Here is an 11818-nt window from a genome sequence, read left to right on the forward strand (position 1 = left end):
TATCACAGCTGGTTGCATGTCAAGTTCATCTAAAGTATGTTGGTATGTAAGCTGTCTTTGTATCTCAATTATTAAGCTCACCACTTTTGCGCTTCAAAGAAGCCAAAGAGCTTATTTGTCTATATAATTTTAGAAAACGCTTTTTCGCTCAATAAGTATGTACCAATTGACGAAGCTAGATGTATTTGGAATATTGAAGAGGTCACCGTGGTACCTTAACATCAACGAATGCTTTTGTAAGAAACAAAATTGCGCTGTATAATGTTTCGTGGTAACGTTCTACTTGATACGCCGCAAGGGCGGCAGATAATCTCTTCAGCAAGTTTTATGGCGGTTATGCCACACCGATACTGACTTATTGTCTTCACTTCAAAAAAATGGTATGCGGTAAGACTCTGCTCTTTTGACTATCGTTTTGACTCAAGCAACAGGAGATCAATGAGTAGAGTTCCTAGCTTTTGCAACAGCACAAGATGCTGGGAAGATTTCGAGTGCTTTGATTTTAATCAGACGTCGTCTAGTCTTTTTCTTGTATACTATACAAACGTGCGATTGCCATTTTCTAGAAGCTTGAAAATGCGCATCGCAGTGGTGCTGTCATTCTAAATGCAGCATCTTTTTCAGAGCTACAATCAATGAAAGCTTAATATTCTCAAATATGCGGCTTAAAAAAATTGTGTTGTTTCGCTGGGCTGGCGACCCGACGCTACTGTTCTTACTTGCTCTGGTCTTTGTTGGTCCCAAAAGCTCAGTCAAGTTCAGATCGAACGTTTTTATCAGTTACCATTTTTGCTACACGCAGCTCGAGTCAAAAAGTAGAGGACACTATTCACTGCCAACTGCATACAATCTAGATGGCACAATATATCGGTCATTGTTAGCCATGTCGTTGTCGATGGTCACCCAGTACTCGTCCACGGCGTTGAAGATTATACAACTAATGAGCAAAGGAATGCTCACAAGCTCTTACGTTCTTGACCCCATTATATAAACATTTAAAAAAGTAATGCAAACTGATGATACCGTCTATCAATAGCCATAAAAAATGTTATGCCTGAATGACATGGAATTTCAACTGAACTAGGTGTAACCGCGTTAAGGTACACTCACATGCTGATATACAATAAAGAACAGTTTACTAATCTGATTTGGTGGTGGCCCCGAATGTATACAAGAGTGTATACTATCAAGTCATGACCACGACTTTATATTAATACTTTAGATGCTAAGGGGTAAATACTTCCAGAGTTCTGTTTTCGTGGCAGAAATTCCTGTGTCTTGGTCTTTCGCTCTGCGTGATTATTTTTTTCACCTGATGAATCATACACTTGTGCGCCGTAAAGTTGACAGGCTGTATCATAGAAAATTTCGCCAAGTTAGCGTTGCCTTCGTTAGATCGACGATTACAGTCGGTCCATTTAGTATATAGGAATTTTGCAAGCTTACGATTGCATGGAGAGCAATTCTATGCACATTTTGTCAATTGTGCCACCGCATTGAAACATTTCTTGCATCGAATGAAATAACATAAATCAGTAATAGTGCCAAATTCACGATGGCTTTATATATTGCAGTGACTCTCCCAGTACAAAACTTTAAAGCAAATCTTTTCACCACAGATTAAGCTACGAAAACCATATATTATTGGGAGTCAGTCCAGAATTTTCAAACCGAAAATAAGAAATTTGCCCTAATCCTTCGAATGGTAACTCGCACTATTTCTCCACGAGCAATTTTTCGTGCATCCTTCCGCTTTATCCTATCATCGATTTTGTGCCATTCTCTATTTCTCCAAGTCACAAGTAATATGGTCGTCGTAATTTCGTTTCGATTAGCTCAATTACCTATACTAGTACTGCTATGTGCTCAACAATATGTGAAAGCACATTCATGGATTGACTGTATTGACACGAATCGAGCTAAGCTGTACGACAAGAGTGAGTCGTACATTTTCGGTGGTGCTGGTGGTAATGGATTTTGTGAAGGTTACGGAGCAGGTTATCCTGGTCGTGGGGACAATGGCATTGGACCGGGGTACACTCACAAGATGCTAAAGAATGAAGTAGATGCTGGTGCTTCTGTATGCATGAACGTTGACCCCAACTCGTACAAGGACTGGCGGAAGAGAATTTCGCTGGTAGCCGGTCAAACGGCATACTATGCATATCTACCTAATGGACATATTGTGAAAGACAAGAAAGCTATTGGTACCCAGCACGGTATCTACTGGACAGGCCAGCCAGGTTCTTCACTTAAAACAACACATGACATCAAGCCCGAGCGTTTGTTGAATGGACACACGATGAATTATGATGATGGCAATTGTGGTGAGACTGTTGATTACAATGGCGTTCCCAGTGGTCGTGCGGGGGATGGAAAGCCGTGTATTGGATCATTTACTATTCCACCAGGTACAGCACCTGGAATTTACAATATGGTATGGTATTGGACTTTCTGGCTTGATAATCAAGAGGCTTACAAGGATCAGAACATGGCAAAGGGGTATTTTGGTGCAGCGTATTCGACTTGTTTTGAAGTTGAAGTGAAGCCTGGTGGTGCAGATGCACCGCGTCCAGCCCCAGCCCCAGCATCGCGTGAGGTCGGGGCAGAAGCTGGCCCGATTCCTGCATCTCCATCTTGCGACATAAAGACATCAGATGGAGATGATAAAGTTGGTATTAAAGTTGTGACCGATGTGAGCTGCAGTTCAGGAGGCCTGGGATGCATTAATAAGCTTTGCCGATATTGTAAAGCTTCGGAAACCGAAAAGTCGAAGGCTTTTGTTGATTGCTCTGCAATCGCATCAGCAGCTAAGCCGGGAACTGTGTCCCCGGCTCGTAAGTAGCTGAAGATCCTCAACAATTGTGTGGTACCAAAAGATCCGTGATAGTCGTGCGGGCCGCCGGTTGCCTTCGTGTATATGTAGGAGGAAAGACCGAGATAGAATGATACCAGCTATGCCTTGCACTATAAAGCAATTTTAATGTAGTTTTGTTTTCTGACACGTATGATGTGGAAAGTATCTCAAGAATGTTGTAGTCCATTCCCGCACGATAAATCTTGATGAGTCAATTGGTGCTGCATCACCCTAAAGTTATCGTACGTCCTCTAGAAGCATCATGCCTTTGCGTTGGCTATGCCGTTGAATCGTTTGCGCTACAACATTTTAATGACTGATTGAGCTTAGCCCGTCAAACAGCTGCTTCGCAATAGAACGCTATCGTCCATTGTAGAAATCTGGGGCAATATGAGTAGTTGAACATCATGTTTACCACATGCTCGAAGCGACTTTACATTAAGTATTGTTTGATGGGAGAAAATTGATGAGTATCCAACAGAAAAGTCTTTTGCACCTTCTAGAAATGCTACCGATATCCCATACATCAGAGATACAATTATTTTAGCTACTGGAATCTACACGCCAGATAAAGCTTTCTCAAGGGCGAGATGCTGGTAGCTATCCGACTCTTTTTAGGACCGGATTCCGGTCCCCTTATTACACAATGAGGCTCTTTCGGTCGATAGGGCCTTCAACCCACCCAACTATCACAAACCCATTTGAGCGCAGGTTGGCAGGGCAAACAAATTTATTAGATGTGATTACACGTCCACTTTAACGATCAATCCTCGGCTTCCTTAGTCGAATCCTGTTGGTATCGAATCAGGAACCTCCGAGTCCCACGTCAAGTGACAAAAATACCTGAGTTTGAGGTCAGTAAGACCTGAAGGAGTGGGTCAGGTGGTCAATGCTTTTGGGCCTCACGGTGTGTGGTGCGGGTCGACCCCTTAAGCGGACAAAATTGTAATCGAACAAGACATGCAAGAAATGTCGGCTGCATGCTAAATACTACCGACAACAGCCAAAAATGGACTTCGGGATGGCGCCTCGTACAAGAAAACTCAAGAAAAAATACCCCAGCGGAATGAAGCAATGTAATATATTAGTCAGGGCCGAGTAGGTTTGGCCGCGTAAAAAGTAAGATGATACATAGCAACTTTCCACTGAGCCGGAGGTCGGTTTGATGTAAGAGCATGTATTGTATGAAGCTTTGAGATCGCAACATTTGCCGTTTTACCTTTTTTTGCCCTTCAAATCCCAAAAAATCTGATATAAAGCATGATTGCTTATTGTACCTCGTCCATCGCACTTATCCACGTACAGAGTACGCACTTGTTACTGCGGATGCGCTGAGTGTTTAGATGATCGAAGTGCCTCTTTAAGATTCATCATTTTCCCGGCGAATTAACAAATATCCCGTCCACGCTTACTAGCACATTAGAATTCGATCACCACGCATTTTGGACGTGAAATTGCTCAGAAACAGTGCTTCTCCGTTGAGATTTGTCATCATCTGCCATTTTTGCTTTTAGACGAATTCATTTTTGAAAGCCAAGTGCTCGGCCGGTAGATATAGCGATGAGATCTTATTAAAATGTTTACCTGCTGTTCGGCTCTTGAGTTTGAGGAGTGAAAGCTGGAGTGAGAAATTTTGATGTGACAAGTACTTATGACCTGTTTTTTTGTCCTCATGTGTCTTGCCATTTGTAAGAATTAATCAATTACAAACTAGCTCTGAATTAAGCCACAAGATCAACACGTCGCTGGACCGTTCGCAGCGACGCACGTCAACGCACCCACTTCTCGCCATGGCATGGTAATCTAACTGGTGACGCTGCTTCAATTCAGATACTTGATAGTCAACGAGCCATGCGCCTTGGTGAGCATGTCCGCTAGCTAGTGCTTGGTCGACCATCAGCATCCGTCTCTCCACATTATTTCGCGTCAGATGGCGCCGAATATCTGCATGCTTCATTCCTGCAAGGTAGCTTGCGTCGTAATTTCTTTCCATATCTGCGTAGCGTCTTCCTGCTTTCCCATTACAGCGTTCTGCGTTTGAAGTAAACCTTGAGCGCAGAAAATCAAACCTCTAAATCGTGGCTTCAACCGAGTATTGTGCAACTTTTTTCTGATGAGTGAACGTGAAGACTATCAATCATAACCATAATCCCCCACCATACTACGCCTGTCGTTATGTTGCTTCCCCAACCTGGATTAGTGTGGGGTGAGAATAGAACTATTATAACCACTTGCGCTTGCGTAGACATTTGAGCGATTTCGTTTTGCCTTCAAGTGTTAAGGAGCATGTACTATTAACGTAGTCGTGGGAACTCACGACATCGAGCGAGTTGCGTTGCCACGTACGCGATTTCGAGCTCGTACAAGTCATGATACACGAAATTCATCCGATAAGATCTTGACAGTTTAGCACGCATCTCGCTCCGTTTTGCGTTGATTTTCAGTGACTATAGTCTAAAAAGCTTTAGTTTTGATGTACGCTGGTTGTTTACGGTCTTTGCAATTTGCTGACTAAAACATTTCACCACGTGATCGATAAATTGAATCTGCTTGATTATCAGTGCACGTTCTGGTCTGATCACCATCAATTTCTATACCAAAAATGCTTTTGCAGGTCTAAAGCTCTTTCATCTAAAATTTCGTTCTTGAGCGTATCCTTAATCTACCCGCGAGATTCTCTGCCTGACTTCACCGTGGTAATCATGCCATCCATGGAGACACTTACGAGCACGTGTTTGTTCCGTCTGTTTTTCTATCGAGCGCGTTGGTGTGCATCACAGCTCTTAGAATCAGGGTGAATGAACACACGAAGGGTGACGTTGTTCCAAGCACTTGCTGCTTGCTAAATCAGTGGATTGCTATCTTGAGTAATTATCATATTTTTTGCATTCGCTGCATCTATTTAGACACAGTCCTTCAGTGCACTGTTCAGAATCGCGTATTTGTGTCCAGCTGCTTGCGCATATAATCATCTGGGGCCCCCTTTGCCATTTTGATCCGGATTGAGGTCATTTTCCAACAGATAAGTATGTTTCAACATTTTTTTTATACGTATAACTGATTTTTGCTGCCACCTCCGCGTTTTAAAACGAATTTCACATTCATTCTTATCTTGTTTCCAGGCAAGCATCCACTGACTACTGATAGACCGCATACATCCTGCAAAAGTCCAGAGTCCGTTCTTGGCACGCAAGTTTGCCTCGGCCATTGCGACCTTGCACCTTTTTGCTGCTTCACCGCTAGCCGTTTCCAGTGCGAATGTTACCAGCGAGTCTACAAAGTCTCCAATGGTAGCTGTGTATGCCCACACTTCCTCTACTGTGAGTTCGTCCTCATCAACACTTGCGTGTTTCGTAGATAAAGGTCAATACTTCCGTTCTCCAACAAGAACACTATTCTACGTGGGCGCCATAAGCATTTCGTTCCAGGACGATATAATTAAAGATTCGCCAAACGTTTGAGGATGCGACCAGTACATAACCAGCTCTAAACCGTTTGATTTCGATTCTTTCGCTGGAAGTATCTAAGGTGATGATGCGTTCTGCGCCTATTCCACGTCTTTTTCGATTCGTTCTGACTCGGACGAAGTCTTGCTTGTCTTGGAACAACGTCGTTATCACCGTTTTTGATCACGAGACGACCACTTCGTTAGTTGGCGACTGCGCATCATGTATTTCTTCTGCTTCATGCTTATTTCTCGCAGGCTACAGAATCCTGACCGTATATGAGTTTACGTCAGGCACGCGATACCCCTCCAAGGTCAAAATATACCCCTAAAGATGTGTTTTGAGCGCGCAGGTTCCATTATGTATGTTTTACATTTTCGATGTGTCGTATCCGTCTGATCTAAATGCACAAATATGGTATTGCCCACATCTCACCGTGAATGCTACTTCAACGGTGTTGTGACAGGATTATTGGTGTTCGTGACTCGATTGATCATGTAAATCATAGGACTGATGGCTCCGACCATCCGCCGCGCAAATAATTCCTGTTAGTGTAGCATGCTGCGTACCTTCTTTACGCTTTTGCTACGATGTTGAGCTGAGAACTGTTTGAAACGGCTCGCTGATGCTTGATTCTGTTCTCTCAGGAAATGTCCGCAGGCTTCGCCATAACAAATTTTATTCCACTATTAGGCGCAAACGTTTTTGCCGTTCACTTAACTCGTTCACATCGACGCTTTAAATGTATTTAGTTTGTTGGTAATTCACTCTTATTCGTCGAGAGTAACTTATGCCATATCTCGATTGGTCGATAAGAAACGTAAAAATGCACAGAATGCCACCCCTGGAACGCGTCTTCATTAATTTATCATACCCGCGTGGTCTAAGTTTGGAACACTCAATGCCTTCACTATAGATCGGTCCGGGAATAAAATACCGTGTGCTTACGCTTTCATGCAGCCACCGCATAAAGTCTTGATGCTACATCTCATTGCGGCCTTTCCGGCCGCTGCAACCTACGTCTTGGTGATCATGTTTTTGCCAGTATGATCCAAGCAAGTGTGAAAGGGCTTCAATTAATCTAAGTGATAGCATATTTCGCAAACAGCGTCCCAATCACCACTCTTTTTTACCTCCATTTCAACGCGCCTGTGCCTGTCTTGATCCAAAGCACGCACAAAACGACTTCGAACTTTATTTTAATGCCGCGACCTGCAAGCTTTCCTACCGATATCAACCACTTGTCTAGCAAAGAGTATAGATCTTCGATCATCTCGATTTGTTTGCTATCTAGGCCGACCAAATGTACAATATTATAACCGTCCGCCCGTAACTTTTAGTCGTCTGCGCTTGTACTTTGATGTAAGTGCCCAGTGTTTCGTAGTTAAAAAGCTTACTGCGATTAAAGATCATGTGTGACGTCGAACCTTTGTCGATCAGCCACCCAGCCGTTCAATCCTCACCAACCGCGATAACTGCATCGACTATGAGTTCTCAGTTCCTAGTCAAGCCTCTAGTTCGGTCCGATCCTCTTGCTATGTGGTTTTAACTAACACCGTTTCGAGGCTTGCAGCCCCTCTTCTTATTTTTGAGCTTGTCCGAAAACCACCGCCGTTTTACGCAAACCATTTCATGTTACACCGTTTCGTCCGCGCTAATCAAATTTGCATTTTTCTCAAACACGTGCTTCATCATTACCTACTACTTGAAGGGCATTTCATTTTCTTAATGAGTGACGTATAATTTGCATCCTCAATTAACGATCCTATTGACTCATTTTCGGCTGGCAGTGTGATCAACAGCATCACAAGTTGCCACGCTTTCTTTTTGACCGAACTGATGCACATCCACAACCTTCCCGTGTTAGGTGTACAGTTGCTTATCATTGTCGCTCGTTCGTCATCATCAGTTCATGGCATCGTGTGTGACAAGGTTATGTAAAGCCGTCCGGTTGTATAGCTCTCGCAGTGTTACCCACGCCAGCACAGCTTGTATCACATGCCGTACCTTTGTCGAGTTCAAAATTCAACTCTAAGCGATGACGCCGGATACCTCGGTATTGTTCACGAGCTACACCTCCACGACCTCATTCTCGATCTGAAAAGTCTCCATACACAGAAGCGGTCTTTTTTGGACAAGCGTCATGTGCATGTTAGGCTTCCAGTAAAAAGTGCTTGCATTACCTCAGAGGACTTTGACATACTTAAACCGACATTAACATTTCTTAGCTGATTTATACCGTCCAGGTCACTGAGTTTGCGACTGTAAATGTGTTGGTTTGGCTCTTTTATTTAAATTGCAAAAGCTAAAGAAGCAAATTAAATGTGGTTGACATATCTTCCATGATGGCGTTCTCCTTGCCTCGTCCATCTTCGCCTTTAATGCCAAAGGATAAATTCAGATCTAATATTGTGGTGCCTATTGAAGCTGAAACGTGCATGAGTAGTCAGTTGCCTTTAACACATTCATCACCAAAGAAAGATACGATGTCATCATTTTATGTCTCAAGCATAGTATCTGATCCTTTTTGACTGTCGAGGGATATAGTCTCTTCGACCCCGAACGATTTTGTTTCGTGTCAATAAATATTTTTTAGCGTTTATACACTGCGTTGTGAGACGAGTTTGTAATCTTGTGCAATTAAAGCTTGTGACGATTCTGCAAATTTCACATTACACTTGATGATATCGTGAATATTCATAATACCGAACTTAGGCTTTGATGACGATGTCGGAACTTCGAAAAATGGACACGTGGGCTTCTGATAGCATATTAGAAAGGAAATCCAATTTCGTTTCGGGAAACGCACAATGTTTAAACTCATTTTCTATCGAAGAAGATCAGTCTAACACAAAAGTTCTTTTAGACTAAAAGACAGACTTTAAGACATAATTACTTGAAAGTTTCCCAGTCCCGCTCCTGCTAAAAGAGTGTGAACTAAACCTCTGCGCATTATTCACACGAGATTTGAGAGTCAATGTTTTTTTCTGTTTATTGTGTACAGCGACCCCGTTGCACGTGGTAGAGGTTGTCATCATTCCCGCGTACGATTCGAGACCAACCTGCATCATTTGTCATAATAGACCGTGAAATGCTCGAGTAACTCTCCCCTTCAACTGTGGACCAGCTTAATCAGCTCATGTATCCGAGAAGTGGCGTCCTAAAATCTAGACTCATCGCTTGAATTTTAAAGCCTACCGAGTTTGAAATGCGCTAGTAAAGCATTCTTAGGAACGCCTCGAAAATTTTCCGATAAAGACGTAGATGGCCTCATAATGAGTCCGCTAATACTGAGTGTCCAACCCTTTGACGGCAAGAAGGAAGACAAATTATTTTATCGCGATGAAAAAAGCTAATGTTACGGCCATATATTCGACTCTGCTTTATATACAGCCACTGCGCGCAGGAATGAAGATTTATAAGTCATATCCTAAAAAGTGACATTCTCAACGTAAACAATTTGAAGCGACAGATGTTGCGGCAATTTACCTATATATCAGGCGTATCAAATGATTTTGAGTTCCTGTCTACCCGTCAAGGTGGCAAACGATGTGCAGGAGTTGACAACTCCTTTCGTCTCAATGTCATCCAATACTGTATCGGACGCGGGAATTGTGACCATCATTATGCAGGGTCGCTGTATGTGTCCAGCTTTCATCGAGTTCAACCGCGTCCATTATACCTCTCTCGTGAAACCGGTGGGTAACACTTTTAGAGCAAAGTGCAGCTCTGTGAAGCGATGTACCGAGAGTGTAAGCTTTACTTGTGTGCTATAGGCGATGAATCGCAGTCATGTCGAAATGTTAAAATTTTCCTAGCTGCTGAAGAGAATCGCGGTACCCGATGTTAAATCAACGGAGTACAAATCAATTGCTCTTTGTGTGCTCCGTTCATCTCGATAGAGAGATACAAATGGTTTGACTACAACACAAGGGCGTACGGTAAACCCTTACGGGAAAATATTTTGGTTCAACAGGCGCAAGGCAGTATACAAAGTAGGTGCCGGGTTACATTGTGCTTTACGGAGGTATTGGGTAATGAAACCAAGTCTTAAGGGAAGGGTCCTTTTCAATTGAGGTTGGACTCAATGCCCAGATTTGTTGGTTGTTGACGCTAGTATTCCGAACTTCATGAAGCCAAAAAAAGTCCTGGTAGATCAAAAATCGTCGTGCAATTACATACAACGGACGACTGTCACAGAATAGCAGACATACTTGATCAGAAAATGCTATTGCAGCTTCAAAACCGCTTCAGAGGTGGGTGTCGACTTGCCAACGCTCTATCAAGAGAATGGGGCTTGGCACACAATTTCCTGACTACCAGAAAACTAAGGTCTGGGATGGGACGATGTTTTGCTCTGTCAAAGTCCACGAGACTCACTTTAAAGCTAAGTATTACATTCGACACTTTAACTAGTGTCCTCGCCGCACGTCGCACGTCAGTCGTATCCGTATTTGATATCGTCAATGTCTAAATTGATAGCAACGGTTTTGCTAGGTGCCTCAAACATAGCCCGGAAAGCATAAGCGGCAGTAAGCCGAGATCTCAGTAAAATATAAACAAGACAGATCAGATATCGCGGTTCCCCGAGTGATCCCTGTTGAGACTAGAAAAGAAAGGTCTATGTTGTGGCAGCAGTGAGTATGTTATTTTGAGCAAAACGACATAAAACAGCTGTGAGCTATTATCTCCTGTGCCAGGACCAGTGGAGATAGAAGTGAACATACATCGTAATAATACAGTGCGTTGTATGAGTGGTCGTACGTCGCGAGTAAAAAAGCGAGGCTCTGACGATAATCCGGATGGTTTGTTTTGGTCACAATGCGTCGGTCTTGCTGTGTCAGTACTACTGGTCGACGGACAGGCATTGAAGCTCAACTTATCATTGGCGAGAGTCATTATTCACCCGTAAGTTGACAGCCTAGAGTTGCGAGACCTCCTTCAGTGCCCCCGACAAAAGCAACTATTAAGCTGGAAGAGTCATCCCTCGGATATACGTGCAAAAAATAGCAAGACGGTGAGATGATTCAAATTGTACGGAGCTGAGCTTGCAATTCGATTTGTACGAAGCGGTCATTGAGGAAAGCTGCAAAGCACTGCGTGCGAGAAAGTTACCGTCCTTGATTACAAAAATCTGTCAGATACGGTACTGAAGCTGGTTGCTGCAGATGCTTCCTCTAGGCCCAACGCTTGTGAAATAGTCGTATTACCATCACGCTATCAACAAGTGCGATAACACATCAGTCATTAAACTGACCTACACCTTGCTATGTCCATCATGCACGTTGATGCCAAAGTTCTGTGTATACCTAGCATCCCTGTATCCGAACGAGCACCATGTGTCTGTCGCCAACTCGACAAGGATACTCTGCAGTCCCGGGCAGTATGATTCGGTTTTCCAAACGGAAACACTTTCCATAGTTGCGAGGACGCTCATTTCGAGGCGCGAATTGTACGAGATGTCCATTGGCTCTGGTCCATCACACGCACCGGTCGACTGGCGCGCTTGCCTTGG

The 11818-nt window shown here is 43.4% G+C and overlaps 4 protein-coding genes across 4 annotated transcripts; 2 read left to right on the top strand and 2 right to left on the bottom strand.

Annotated features, from left to right (window-relative positions):
- Nucleotides 1-1807: 1807 nt before the first annotated feature.
- Nucleotides 1808-2845, top strand: PHALS_01931 (uncharacterized protein; the record flags this gene model as incomplete). Its single annotated transcript, XM_024716416.1, has 1 exon — nt 1808-2845. One exon carries the CDS (start codon nt 1808-1810, stop codon nt 2843-2845), a length of 1038 nt encoding a protein of 345 aa, XP_024582017.1.
- A 1715-nt stretch (nt 2846-4560) lies between these two features.
- On the bottom strand, nt 4561-4814 carry PHALS_01932 (uncharacterized protein; the record flags this gene model as incomplete). Its single annotated transcript, XM_024716417.1, has 2 exons — nt 4561-4573; nt 4636-4814. The coding sequence occupies 2 exons, from the start codon at nt 4812-4814 to the stop codon at nt 4561-4563; spliced, it is 192 nt and encodes a 63-aa protein (XP_024582018.1).
- A 1011-nt stretch (nt 4815-5825) lies between these two features.
- PHALS_01933 (uncharacterized protein) lies at nt 5826-6269 on the bottom strand (the record flags this gene model as incomplete). Its single annotated transcript, XM_024716418.1, has 2 exons — nt 5826-6198; nt 6259-6269. 2 exons carry the CDS (start codon nt 6267-6269, stop codon nt 5826-5828), a joined length of 384 nt encoding a protein of 127 aa, XP_024582019.1.
- A 2379-nt stretch (nt 6270-8648) lies between these two features.
- PHALS_01934 (uncharacterized protein) lies at nt 8649-9174 on the top strand (the record flags this gene model as incomplete). Its single annotated transcript, XM_024716419.1, has 2 exons — nt 8649-8816; nt 9019-9174. 2 exons carry the CDS (start codon nt 8649-8651, stop codon nt 9172-9174), a joined length of 324 nt encoding a protein of 107 aa, XP_024582020.1.
- Between the last annotated feature and the right edge of the window lie 2644 nt (nt 9175-11818).

The sequence above is a fragment of the Plasmopara halstedii genome (assembly GCF_900000015.1).
Source record: "Plasmopara halstedii genome assembly, contig: Scaffold_1651, whole genome shotgun sequence".
In the NCBI taxonomy this organism is placed as follows: Eukaryota; Oomycota; class Peronosporomycetes; order Peronosporales; family Peronosporaceae; genus Plasmopara; species Plasmopara halstedii.